This window comes from Gracilinanus agilis, chromosome 2 (assembly GCF_016433145.1).
Source record: "Gracilinanus agilis isolate LMUSP501 chromosome 2, AgileGrace, whole genome shotgun sequence".
NCBI lineage: Eukaryota > Metazoa > Chordata > Mammalia > Didelphimorphia > Didelphidae > Gracilinanus > Gracilinanus agilis.
This window is the reverse complement of record NC_058131.1, coordinates 44049941-44064407: the sequence shown is the minus strand read 5'-3', so window position 1 is coordinate 44064407 and position 14467 is coordinate 44049941. Positions and strand designations below refer to the sequence as shown.

The following is a 14467-nucleotide window of genomic DNA, read 5'->3' as shown; positions in this document are numbered from 1 at the left end:
TTTTAACCCTCTCTCTCCGTCCAGGCCTCTGCAGGCCTGGACTAGCCTCTCCCTCTCTCTATTTCCCTACCTTTTACCTTTGTAATTGTAAATAAACTACCTTAAATCCAATCCTGACTTGGGTCTATTTAATTATGGAATCAATCTGAATTATTGATTCCTGGTGGCCACACTTTAAATATATATCTATAAAATACCTAAAATCAACCTCTTGCAGGGTGAGGGGGAGGTGGAAGGAGTCTGACCAAAGGACTTCTAGTGCCAAACAGAGCAGTTTATGCTGTCTCTGAAAGACAAGGCCAGGTCACACTCTTTATTCAGTAATCTTTCGGTGATGTCTTAACCTCTAGGATAAAGTACAAAATCCTTAGTTTGGCATTTAAAGTCCTTTGAAACCTGGCTCATACTGACCTTTCCAGACTTATACCATGTCATACTCCTTTGTATTCTGTTACCAGTAAATAATTCCTACCTCTCAGCCTCAAAGGAAGCTCTTCCTCATGCCTGGAATCCACTCTATAAGGATTAAAATTGGGGTTTTTGTCTCAATAAAAGAGTTATAAAATAATATTGTGGTTGCTGTTTTTTTTAAATATTATAGTTTAAGTCAAAATAACTTTAGCAGCTATTATTTACAAAGAGGTGGGAAGAGAGGAAGAGGGAAATGTAGATAAAGAAACAGATTCTTAACAAGCCTACCAGCCCTAAGAGCTTCTCCAGTGAAGTGAAGTCTGATTCAGCACTCTGGCAGGAGGCTTCCTCAGGTCTCAATATCTGCATGGAGTCTTCAGTCAGAAGTCCACCAGCACAGCCTCCTCTATAGCCCAAACCACTCACCCAGCAAGCCAATACAGGACCCAAGGAAAGAGTCTCCTCCAAGGCCACGGCAGGAATCTCCAGAACCAACCTCTCTCAACGCCAGGAAAGGAATGGTAGAAGGCCATCCTGGTCTCTTCCTTTTTGCTCCTTTTTTTTCTACATCATTTCCTGTCTCTCCCCCTTTTTCACAGAAACCAATTGCAGTCTTTCAATTTGCTTAGTCCTACCCAGAGCTGGGTAGTCCCCTTTGGAGGTCAGAGTTTTTGACTTGTGAACTCTTACTTAAGTGTTGAGGAGGGGTGCTTTGAGTTCTTGATTGATTGAGTTAAAAGTTGCTGACTGATTTCATTAAAATAGTCAAAGAGATAATTCTATCTTCCCAGCTCTCTCCTCCTACCTCACAGAATCCTATGCACAATTGGAACCACCTCCTACCAGTAGTCTTTTCCAGACCTCCCTAGTTAGAAGCCCTTTGGCCTGCCTAAAAATACTTTCTAATGATTCATTTTGCAGCTGTACCTACCCCCTATCCCCAGTATAATATTTATTGCTTCAGCATATGCTCAATGGCTTGCATATTGGCATTAATATTTAGTGAATTTTGGATTGAGTAGTTCAGTGTCTTGAGAAATAGGGTCTGTAAGTGACCCAAGACATATTAGTTATGTTGGGTTCTGGATTTTTTTTTTGCTTTAATTTATATAGAAACTCACAGAACTAGAAAATAGGAGGGACTGGTACCTCATAAGAAAGTTAGAAAAGCTAATTACATATCATGTATACTTAGAATAATTTAAAGGGAGAAAATAGTTGTTGGAACAAGAAGAAAGTATATAGGCAGTACATATCTAAGAACCAAAAGAGTGAGTAGGGAATTTAAGGAGATGCCCAAAGCTGCCCACAGCAGAAAAAGATCAGGAGTTCCTGATCTTGTGCTGAATTGTCACACTGAAGAATGGTGGCTTCTGACTCTCAAGGGAATGGCTGGAAAAGATAAAGCCTGTCTATAAGGAGTAATGGCACCTGACTAAAACATTCCAGTTCAGCCCACCCAAAGGACATCAGAGAAAATGTCAGCCATTTCTTTGGACAAGTTGGGACCATTTGCTCTTCATCTCAGCTACAGCTCTGGATTTGTCCACCTTATAGATGTCCTTTGTTAGTGATGTCTTCCTCCCTTTCCAACCTTTTCTTCTATTATACCATGCCACACGTTTGATTCTTTCACCAAACCAATCAATTCTCTTTCCCTGCTCTCATATGTGTGCTCTTATATCTATATCTCTGCTCTTCCTCTACCTAAAATGCCTTCTTCACTCTCTTGGCCTATTGTCAATTCATCTTTTACAGTCTAGTTCTAATGCCCTTCCTCCTCGGTAGCCCTCTTCCTAATCTCTTCTACTATTAATGATTTCCCCCCTCAAATTGCAAATTGCAAAGTGCTATTATCATTGATGTTCTTGTCTCCTGTTAGCTCTTTGGGTACAGCAGCTGGGGCTTATCTAAACTTTTTATTTCTCCCTCTACCCCCAAATTTAACACAGGATTCCTGTACATATGTAGTAAATGTTGGTTCTATTTGCATTTTGGATTTGGAGGGCATTAAACGCCCTCCATTTTCAACATTGGGTTGAATTCATTCAATAAAATTGTGAAGAGTACAACTTGAACACAGACTTTTCAAACAAGTGCTAGAGTTTATGGGTAGCCTTTATGCTTTGAAAGGAAGTAATGCTTGATAGAGCAGAAACTTAAGGAGCTCATTACTTTAAGAAAGTGTAGAATCTGAAAAAAAGTTCAAGAATAGCTGATGGATTTTCACACGAAAATAGAATGCTTAGAATGAATCCCCAACTTTTTGAGGTTAATATTATGGAGAGCAGCTATGCTCAACCATAAGCTCTTCCTTGATGCTCTTAAGGAAGAGAAAACACTGGGCTAGGTAAGCCTTTTGTGTCACTGAATAGAATTCATCTTGGGCTCTTATGTCTTATCATAGCAATATTACAAGATCCGCAGTCAGGCGATCCAACAGCTGAAGATCAGTGGAGACAACCCCTACCCACACAAGTTCCATGTGGACGCTTCACTCAGCCACTTTATCAAGCAGTACAGTCACTTGCAACCAGGGGACCATCTGACTGATGTCACCTTGAGAGTTGCAGGTAGGTATTTCTCTCCTGTCAGGTAATTATATATTCTGAACTCTAACAGCTGGGCAGTTGGTTGCACAGTGTGCAAAATGCTAGGCCTAATCAGGAAGACCTGGGTTCTAATCTAGCCTCAGGTACTTAGAAGCAATGTTATCTTGGACAAGTACTCTACTAGCCTCTATTTTTTTCAATTATGAAATGAGGAAAAGAGTAATAACTACCTACCTCATGATCCAGTGAGATATTTTTTAAAGTACCCGGCACTTAAAAGGGGCTATATAAAGGTTTATTCCCTCCCTTCCATTATAAAGTCTGCTGTGACCCTATATTGTAGACACAGTAGCGAATATCCCTCCCTTGGAGTTTCCCTTGTAGTCTAAAGGCTAATTTGGAGAAAGGGAAAGATCTGTGTGTTGGGATTATCTGTTTCCTTACTCTTCATAGATGAAGGTAAGGTAGTCCTAAGGGATCAAATTATGTTGAGAGGAAGTGGAAAAAAGGTCCACGAATGAGAGACCCAGATCCATGGATGGGGCATTGTCTGTAGCAAGCTCATTGCCTAGCACATGCTGGTAGTACTTATCCTTTTATGAGGAACTGTGTTCATTAGTGAGACAGGGGGCATTTATACCCTTTAGACCCAGACATATCCTTAACAGATGTAATTTGAGAAGCAAGACAGATTGACTGGTACAGCCTAGTTGTATCACTGAGGCTGGTATCACTGGTTGCGTTGCTTCTAGGTAAGAGCAGTTGATACTTTCCTTAGCATGAGTGAGAATGCTCCTCTAGGACCTCAGAAGAGGAAAATGTTCCCCTCCGTGTCATGCTCTACAGGGAGAGAGAACTCTTTGAGTTTGAATATAACATATTAAGGTCACAGGATGGACTTGTCCTTTGTCAGTGATGGCAGTAATGAGACAGCAGGGATTTTGCTTCTTACAGGTCGTGTCCATGCAAAGCGGTCTGCAGGGAAAAAGCTTGTTTTTTATGATATTCGAGGAGAGGGCAGCAAGCTGCAGGTCAAGGCCACATCCAAGTATGTAGAACTGTCAGCCCAACACATGTGGGGTTTAGAGGTACTCTTGGTCTTATTTCCCCATCCTTATTCTTTAAAACTATGGTAAGGTAGTGTTGGGTAGTCAGAATTCAGGTCATTCAGTTAACTAGAATTTATTGGATACCCAGATGGAGAGATCAGTAAACAGTAGAGGGGAAAGTCCTAGCCTCACTTGACTTTAACAACAACAACAATGACTGGTGTTTATATAGCACTTTAAGTTTTATAAAGCACTTTGAAGAAGATGCTACAAGGGGCAGCCTTACATGTTTGTTTAGAATTTTAGTGAGGGATTTAGGGTGAGAACATTGGTCATTATTATGTGCTGAATTTAATAATTCTCTTCCACTCAGGAATTATAAATCAGAAGAAGAATTTTTTCACATAAATAACAAACTTCGACGGGGAGACATTATTGGAGTTCAGGGGACTCCAGGGAGGACCAAGAGGGGAGAGCTAAGCATCATTCCCTATGAGATTACACTCCTGTCACCATGTCTTCATATGTTGCCTCACCTCCATTTTGGCCTCAAAGACAAGGTGAGCTCTTGGTGCCTCCTTCCTCTGGATGCAGCCCTTCTTGATACCTATTTTTTTTTTTTTAATCCCCTCTACGTGTTCATGTTCTATAGGCCTTTGGTCTCATGTCTGCATTTTATGGATCAGGATATGACTTGCTAATTGCTGTGTTTATTTCTTAAAAGGAAACACGGTATCGGCAGAGGTACTTAGACTTGATCCTGAATGACTTTGTGAGGCAGAAGTTTATCACCCGCTCCAAGATAATTACCTTTATAAGGAGTTTCCTAGATGAATTGGGCTTCCTGGAGGTGAGGATGGATCCTTTGTAACATCTATTCAGGCACCCTAAAATGTGCACATTCCCTGCCATTCCTGCTCTTTCCTGAGGGTTGTTCTAGGTCGGTATCCTCCATTCCTGCTGAAGATCATCCTTTCTCTACCACTGTCCTTGTTGCCTCATGTTTCCATAATTTCCCAAGTACTAGGACAGGACCTGACTGTCAGAGTGGCCTTCACACAGGGAACAGGGATACTGGCTTGAGCAGGTGCCTGGTGGGCGTGCTAAAAAGGCCTAGCTTGATTTTCTCATGTATTGGGGATTCCCATGCTATAAGATTAATGGCGTTTTGAATTCTTTAGTAGGAAGTAGAAAAACATGTATACAGGGTCCATGAAGTTTCTTTCCTAACTCAGGAAATGATAAGTTTAGAATTAATAATAAATGTCAAATGCCTAAGATCTCCTCTAGCATGGTGGTCCAAGTTTCTCTTTCTCTTTCTAGATTGAAACTCCTATGATGAACTTCATCCCAGGAGGAGCTGTTGCCAAACCCTTCATCACCTACCACAATGATCTGGACATGAACTTGTATATGAGAATTGCTCCAGAGCTCTACCACAAGGTCAGAAGAAAATAGCCCCTCTTCTTTAATGAAAGGGCTAGCAAATCCTGGACAGGTAGTTAGACAGTTGGTTAAGAAGGCAGCTTGACCAGAGGGATATCTAGTTTTGCTAATACCTCTCAGACCTCAGATGCCATCACTGTCTCTCCAGAACTTAGTCTTGAGTCACTGGCAACCTAAGGGACATTTCAAAGTGGATCTCTCTTATGCTTCTCTGCATGTCCAAAGTAGAACTCATTCTCTTCCATCTGTCCTTCTTCCCAACCTCTGTTTCTGAGGAGGACCTCGCCATCCTTCTAGGCATAGCAGATTATTTTCTTAAAGTCATCCTTAACTTTTCATTCTCCCTCAGCCTCATGTCCAATCATTGTCAAGCCTTGTCAGTTCTTCCTCCAGATCTCTCTTATATCTGTGCCCTTCTCCTTACGTAGCCTCTGTCCTGGTTCAGCCTCTGCATCAAGCCTCTTTTTTCTAATCCATCTTCCCATGGCTACCAAAGTGATAGTTCTCAAACACATCTGACTGTGCAGCTCCCACATTCAGAAAACTCCAGTGATTCCTTATTACTCCTAGAATAAAAGAGAAACTCCTCCTTGGGGCACTTAGAATCCTGCCTCTTTCTAGGCTTATTACACATGATTTCCCTTATCCTTTTCTACAGTTCTGGATCACTTGGCTGATTTTGGGTTTGTTCTCCAGTATATTCCATCTCCTATGTGGGTATAGGCCCAGAATCTCCTTTCTCACGTGCTCCTGGACTCTGTGACTTCTTTCAGATCTTAGCTACCTTCCCCTCCCAGGAGGCTTTTCCTGAACCCTTCAGCTCCTATCATCTTCTTAATCTACTCTAATGACTTTATATATACAGTTATCCTTTCTGCTTCTGAGGGTTTAGGGATGCGGCATCCCCCACAATCTGGAAAATCTGTATAAAATGTTTCAGCCCTCACTCTGTACTAGAGAAGAATTCTAATTTTTTTTCTAATAGTACCTTATTGTAAATTTGGGTTTAGTATGCATTTATTTGTCTGAGTTTCTAAACTTTTTTTGTCATCTGCTGGCCTTCGCTTGTCATCTGCAACTTCTGCATAACTCCCCTCAAATTCCCATTTAACTTCTTATGCTGATATATTGAAACCACAAAGCAGAAAGTCACAATGGAGAAGGGTTACATATATTTTGTTATTTAAATGCATTCGTGATTTTTCCTGACAAAATGTAGGTTCCTTGGGGGCAAGGCCTGCGAAGATTTTGTCTTCATATCTTTAACACTTAGTACCATGCCTGCCACATTGGAGGCAATTGGTCAATCCTTCTTGATTGTTTTATCGATTGAATAGAAAATGAGAGTGAAGATAAGAATGGCATCTAGGGGAAGGAAAAAGAGATCTATGTCCTTTTTTCCTTAGGATCTGGTTGTTTCTCCTCTTTCTTTTTTTTTTTTTTTTAAACCCTTGTACTTTGGTGTATTGTCTCATAGGTGGAAGATTGGTAAGGGTGGGCAATGGGGGTCAAGTGACTTGCCCAGGGTCACACAGCTGGGAAGTGGCTGAGGCCGGGTTTGAACCTAGGACCTCCTGTCTCTAGGCCTGACTCTCACTCCACTGAGCTACCCAGCTGCCCTGTTTCTCCTCTTTCTTGACAGCTTAGTTCCTTTTCTTGTCTGGCCTACCTGAGACACCAAGTGAGCTAATAAACATGTTTACTGCTATGTCTTTTCCTTTGGAGCTCATTTTAGTTTTTTTGTGGAAAGGACTTGTGTATACCTGTGTATCTCATCAGCTTAGATAATATCTTTAAATCACCATGCATTTTTAGGGGAAAAGATAGTACAGATCAATGAGTAAATATTGATTCAATGCCCATGGTGTGTGTACCATAGTCATTAAATATTCAAAGTACAGAGACTTCTCTCTATAAACTATATTCCTGGACTATAAAAAACATATTTGTTCTGAGCTTTGTAAGCAAGTAAAGGAAGATTTTAAAATAATTATTGAAAATACACTTTATTTTAACTTCTATTGACAACAAGGTTTCACATATTAAAAAAATACAAAAAAACTCTGAAAACAAAAAAGTATTATAAATAGCTATCAACTTCTATGAATTATCAATCATTTTTAAAAGATGTCTGTTGACTTTTACAGAATAATAATAAAACTGTGTTATTTTTATTCCTCTTATGAATTTGTCTTATGTAATGTATTTTTTGCTGTTTTTATCTTTATGTAATTTGTTTTTATATTTTGGAGAGTTCTCTTTTTTCTACTTTGTATCTTTTCATATAAATCTTGCCATTTAAAAATAAAATTCTTTATCATCACCATTTCTTAATGATGTAGCAATATAGCAACATTTCATTGCATTCATACTCCCAAGAGGTGATGAGAGCCCAAACTAGAGTAATTGTTATACAAGAAGATGGATATACGTTAGGAGGAATATACTGGAGGGTAAAACGGACAAGACTTGTCAACTGATGAGGTATGAGCATTGAGGAAGAGGAAAGAATCCACTTTTTCACAAACAGTAGGGCACATTATTTTTCCCCCAGTTTTCTTGCTGTTATAAATAGCAATCACTGAACTTCATTTGCCTAGCCCAGTGGTTCCCAAACTTTTTTGGCCTATCGCCCCCCTTTCCAGAAAAAATATTACTTAGCCCCCTGGAAATTATTTTTTTTATTTTAATAGCAATTAATAGGAAACATAAATGCACCTGTGGCCATCATCGCCCTCCTGGATCACTGCAGCACCCACCAGGGGGCAGTAGCACCCACTTTGGGAATCACTGGCCTAGCCCTTGCCCTTCTGTTTTAGGGATGTTACTAGGTTGGAAAGTAAGGGTTAAAAAAAAAAAATAGAAAAATCTTTTTGTACACATATATCCTATTGTAAGAGTGGTTCCAAAGTGCTTGCCATTAATGTAAGAAATAATATTAGTATAGAATGATAAATTTAAAAATATTAGGGTTTTAAAGGGTTTATTGATATCCACTTAGAAAAATGAAGCCACGTGCCTGTTTAAAAGGACTCGCCATTACCTGCTCCTCCTATCCTCACGCCTACTCCACAATCACAAAAGAGGAAGTACCAATCCCGTCCTCAGTCTTTATACTTTTCTCTACTTATTACTCTTCCTGCCGACATGATTACAAGCAAGGAATCATGGGAAATGTAGTTTGAAGTCTGGAAGTTTATATCAGGGACCTCAAAATTAGTTCAAGGACCCCCAATTTTCCAATATCACACTATTGCTAATTATATTATGTTTTGAGCTATAATTCCAATAGTGGGATCACTGAATGAATAGACATAAACATTGTTTGTAACTTAATTTTATAATTCCATATCTTTCCCAAAATATTGATTAGTTCATAGCTCCACTAAAATTGCACAAGCATACATGGTTTTGATTTTGGTTTTCACCAACACAAGCATTGAGTTTTAACCTTTTTTTATTATCTTTCCCAGCTTGAAGGATATAAAGTGGTAGCTCAGAGTTGTTTTAATTTGCAATTTTTATAAGTTATATATTATGAATACTGTTTCATATGGTCATTGATATGTTTCTTCTATTGAAAATTCTCAGGCAGGATTTTTATAGGGCCACTTAACCAACCCTTGCTATGACTTTTCTTCATATTTAGATGCTGGTGGTGGGTGGCATTGACCGAGTTTATGAAATTGGACGTCAGTTCAGGAATGAAGGAATTGATTTGACTCACAATCCTGAATTCACAACCTGTGAGTTCTACATGGCATATGCAGACTACCATGATCTCATGGAGATCACTGAAAAGATGATATCAGGTAAGCTATCCACCCTACCTTTGGTGTTGGCTCTCAAGGACTTATGCCCCTTATTAGTGGGAAGGGGCATGTGGGATTTGGGTAGATCCTCTTTAAGAAGCAGGTTTCTCTCTCAGGAATGGTGAAGAGCATTACAGGAAGTTACAAGGTCGTCTATCATCCAGATGGCCCAGAGGGCCAGGCCTACGATATTGACTTCACGCCACCCTTCCGCAGAATCAGCATGGTGGAAGAGCTTGAGAAAGCTCTTGGAATGAAGCTTCCTGAAACCAGTCTTTTTGAAACAGAAGGTAAAGACATTATTCCAGTTTGTTTCTTCTTGACCATAGCCATCGAATCAGAAACTATGTTGATATCATTATGAATAACTCAGTTTTATTTACATAATGCTTTAAAGTTTACAAAGCCCTGTAGTCCTGCCCCAGTCACAAAATTCCTTCCCCAGGGGTTTGGGAGCTCTCCCCTCATTTTGTTTATGTGGATAACAGAAACTCGTAAGATTCTCGATGATATCTGTGTGGCGAGAGATGTGGAGTGTCCCCCTCCCCGGACCACAGCCAGGCTTCTTGACAAGGTAAGTGATTGTGACTTTGGGTTTTGGTCCCTCTCAACCAAGGATGGGTGGCTCCTTCTGTTCCTTGAGAGGAGAGTCTAGGTTAGACATCTTCAGAGGATTAGATAGAGAGGAAAACCTTGAGCCAGATATTCAGAAGCAATATTGTATTGTAGCCTTCCTTTGGCTGGCAACTTCGTACTCTTTCAAGGATTGGGACTAGGAGAGCATTATCCGAATTTGTTCTCTAGCCACATGTTCTTTACTGTTCAGCTTGTAGGTGAGTTCCTGGAAGTGACCTGCATCAACCCCACCTTCATCTATGACCACCCACAAATAATGAGCCCACTGGCCAAGTGGTAAGATATAGCATCTCTGTCTTGGAGAGGATTAGTTCTTCACCCAGTTCAGGTCAACAAAATTTATTATGAGTGCTTATGATGTACCAGACCCTACGCTAGGAGTTGGGGATGCTAAGACAAAAACAAATAGCCTCAGCCTTTTAGGACCTTCTGTTATACCAGGAGGATATGGGGGTGGGGGAAGGCTAGGGAAATGATCAGGCACTCATTAAACTCTTATACACTCCAGGGGCTGTGCTAGATTCTTCACAAATGTCATATCATTTTATTCTCACCACAACCCTGTTTGATTCTATATGTATACAGACATGTAAATATAATTTCATGAAGATTTGTGATAACTGGGGGATCTACAGAAGCTGCATACTAGAAGGAGCAGCTTATAAGCTGGGCTTAGGAGGAAGTGAGGGACATTCCTGGTGGAGCTAAAAGAGAGGCATATTTTAGATTGGGGCCACAGAGTAGCTGTGGAGAGAGAGGGCATTGTGAGCATCAGAACAATTACTAGGCCAGTTTGAACTAGAGATATGTGATGGGGAATCACAAGAAGTGACTAGAAAGGCATATAGGAGCAGATTTGGAACACTTTAAATGCCAAGATGAGGATATATTGTCTTTCACTCTGGAGGCAATAGAAAACTCTTTAAAATGTTTAGTGGGGGGGCATGTGACATGGCCAGATCTGTGTCAAAGGACCATGAGTTGGACAGTTGGACGACAGACAGTTTGGAAAGAACAAGACTTGAGATAGAAAAACCAGTTAGAAGGCTGTTGCAGGCTGTTCCAAAATGGTGGCAGCCATGCTGGGCTGAAAGTTCTGGGAAATAGGCAGCATCTTCTCCACGCTCTGTACTCAGTCCGCCCCAAATAAGGCAGCCCCCTTGGCCCATACCTGTTCCCCCCACTTCACCAGAGCTGCCAATGGCTCCTAGAATGGAAGGGCTCACAAACTTCCCTGTCTTCTTAGCCAAGCCCATAGACCTCAGTGGGTGATTCAGCCCAAGTAGAAACATGTTTTCTACTGGAGCCCAAGTAGAAACATTAAAGGGAAGGCAACTGGAAAAAGGGCCAACCATCGCTATCAACTGGCAAACAGCTGCTAAACACCAGCAGGCAAGCCAGCCTAGTGGAAATAGTGAGACCTCCAAGGGAAAGACAAGAAGCAGAATGGGCCACACAAGTCAAGCCACCACCTTGACCACTCACTGCCCTCAGACTATCTGAAGGAGACAGCTCAGGACCCTGAGAGCTTTGGGTATAGCAGTGCTTCCTACTCAGAGTCCTCAAGCCTTCATCCTGGGAGGGGCTGTATATAGCCAGAGCCACTGAAGTCTTAGAATCAAGGTTCTTGCCACCAGAGCCCTTGTCCCTGTGGGTGAGAGCAGAGCTGCTGCACATAAGGACGTGGGGCTCTTCATGTGGCATTTGAGTGTGAAAAGAAAAAAGAGGTATTGGCGATTAGTGGAATGATGTAGACACCCTGAGGATGAAGGTGGAGGAGGAAAAGAGCCAAAGGACAAAAAGAAATAGAAGATGGAATGGTTGAAGGAGTGAGCTCCTGGGGAATTGGGAAGGGCTAGAGGATCAGAAGGACAGGAAGAGGGGGTTCCTAGGCAAGGAGAACACCTCTTCATTAGAAACTGAAGCAAAAGGGTAGGGACTGAAGAGGAAGAGGGAGACAAGGCCTTCTGCTGAGAGGGGTGAGCAGGGGTCATCCAGGCAGCCTCAGCAGAGTACAGGTTTGGAATGGCCAGCTGGGTAGAGTCAGTTAAGAGTAAAAAGATAGTTATACCGCAGTGAGGCTCCCGGTGGGGTCAGATAATCTAAGTTTGTAATGAACCCATGGGTTCCAGGGTTGTGTAGCTTTCCAGGAATCAGCAGCACATGAGTAAGAGAGAGTGAATGGTGCCAGTAAACCATACCTGACCTTAGAGCACACTTGATAACAGGATAGAGTGCAAGATGGGATTCAAGGGTAGTTGATAGATAGTAATGGGTTGGTTAGCTGATAAGGAGAAGGTTAGGCTGATAAGAGAGGGAGAAAGGTGATGACTTGGGAGAACAGAAAGTGCCAGGTGTCACAGTGCGGATGAATGTAACAAGTCAAGAAACATGTAGTAAGTGGCTGCTGTATACTAGGGATTGTGCTTGGAAAAAGATGCTCCCTGCCCTCACAGGCTAATAGAGACAACATGCAAACAGCTCTCCACAAACAAGCTGTGTTCTGGGTAAATGGAAGATAATCTCAGAGGGAAGGCACTAAAATCAAAAGGGATTGGGAAAGGGGCAGCTGGGTAGCTCAGTGGATTGAGAGCCAGGCCTAGAGACAGGAGGTCCTGGGTTCAAATCCGGCCTCAGCCACTTCCCAGCTATGTGACCCTGGGCAAGTCACTTGACCCCCATTGCCCACCCTTACCAATCTTCCACCTGGGAGCCAATACACAGAAGTTAAGGGTTTAAAAAAAAGGGTGGGGGGGTTGGGAATGTAGTTGCAAAACATAGGACTTCTGCTGGGAAAGCAAGGTGAAGGAGAGCGTTCCATGCATGGAGCATGGCCTATAAAAATGGCTAGACTTAGCGAATGGAATATCTTGTGGGAGGAACAGCAAGGAGGCAGAGTCACTGGATCCAAGAGCATGTGGAAGGGGAGTAAGGTGTGAGAAGCCTAGAAAGGTAAAAGAGGAACAGTTTATGAAGGGCTTTAAATGAAGATTAAATATATTCCCTATCACCTCCATATATTATCACATCCCCCTAAACACAGTTAAAGTCTTTTTTTTTTTTTTAAACCCTTGTACTTTCGGTGTATTGTCTCATAGGAAGAGTGGTAAGGGTGGGCAATGGGGGTCAAGTGACTTGCCCAGGGTCACACAGCTGGGAAGTGGCTGAGGCCGGATTTGAACCTAGGACCTCCCGTCTCTAGGCCTGACTCTCACTCCACTGAGCCACCCAGCTGCCCCCCAGTTAAAGTCTTTTTAAAGAAAACAGGATAAGATACAACAATTAAGACTAATTTGCCAGACACACATTCATGGCTCTTTTATTTTTAATAACCCTTACCTTCTGTCTTAAAATCGATAGAAAGCATTGGTTCCAAGACAGAAGAACAGTAAGGGCTAGGCATTGGGATTAAGTGACTTGCCTAGGGTCACGTGGCTAGGAAGTGACTGACACCATATTTGAGCCCAGGACCTCCCATGTTTAGGCCTGGCTCTATATCCGCGGAGCCACCTAGCTGCCTCTTATAGTTATTTTATGAAAAGATGATGCAAAGACCTATTGATTCTAAGTAACAAATTAATTTTCTAATTGTCTCTTTCTCATTTAATGTCTCCTCAGATCATAGCTTGCTACTTGCAGCATTCTTTCCCTTACCTTAGCAGTACTTTGGGTTAGAGCCTCTTCAGTCCTTATAGGAAAGAATAAAAAGAAAGAGAAAGGAACATAAATGAAGCTCCTGCCCAATATAAGAGCAGGTGGCATTCCAAATGGTTTGTTGACAAATCGACTTCAGAAGGGTAAGATGCAAATAGAGTTGAAATGAGGTTATGGTCAGAGAAATTTCAGAATTCTGGATAATGGAGGTATAAAAATTCTAGGTAAAGGTCAGATCAAGGGCATCTCAATTGTCACTGAAATGAGAAAACCCAGAGCTGAAAGGTTAGCCTGGTAGAAGTTAGAAACAAGTATTTCCAGTGTTCTTGATCCACTGCTTTGGGGTGGGATGGTAGGCATGAGAGCACCAACACTAATAATATAAGGGTATTCAGAGATATGATGGGGCGATACTAGGAAGAACTAGGTTTCTAATCGCCCAAAAGATGGAAAGAATATGAAGTAAAGAGATCTCTGTGGCAGAAGAATTTTGTTAGGATGGAGAATAACCAGTTCATAGGTGGCTTCCATCCCCAGGTTCTTTTATGATTAACCATAGGATCAATGCAGGCCCTCATCACCTCTGGCTCCCAAAGGACCAGACTCTGTTTTACTTATGGTAGCCTGGTGGCTATGAAAGAATAAGATGGTGGACTTAAACTGAACTCATATTTCCACAGCGTCATCTCAAGAGAGCAGAGATATGATACACTCAAGAAGCCCAAGGCATTTGGCTCCTTTGAGTCCCTGAAAACAGTCCCCAACCTCCAGCACATACCCACAGACACACACAGTGCCCTAGGCACATTGAGGCGCAAGATGTGAAATAACTTGGAGCCCCCCTCAGAACAGACTACTGCTCCCGGGGGCAAAAGCAAAAGTTCTGAACTTGGGGTCCATAGACTTG

At 41.7% G+C, this 14467-nt stretch overlaps 1 protein-coding gene across 1 annotated transcript in view; it reads left to right on the top strand.

Annotated features, from left to right (window-relative positions):
* LOC123236732 (lysine--tRNA ligase-like) overlaps positions 1–14467 on the top strand; it is a 29329-nt gene that overhangs the window by 7079 nt on the left and 7783 nt on the right. Inside the window, exons 4-12 of the mRNA XM_044663124.1 lie at positions 2819–2984; positions 3918–4011; positions 4386–4572; positions 4737–4862; positions 5336–5455; positions 9108–9270; positions 9387–9560; positions 9759–9844; positions 10097–10182. Of these exons, the coding sequence (XP_044519059.1) occupies positions 2819–2984; positions 3918–4011; positions 4386–4572; positions 4737–4862; positions 5336–5455; positions 9108–9270; positions 9387–9560; positions 9759–9844; positions 10097–10182 (1202 nt within the window). The remainder of the gene's footprint in view (positions 1–2818; positions 2985–3917; positions 4012–4385; positions 4573–4736; positions 4863–5335; positions 5456–9107; positions 9271–9386; positions 9561–9758; positions 9845–10096; positions 10183–14467) is intronic.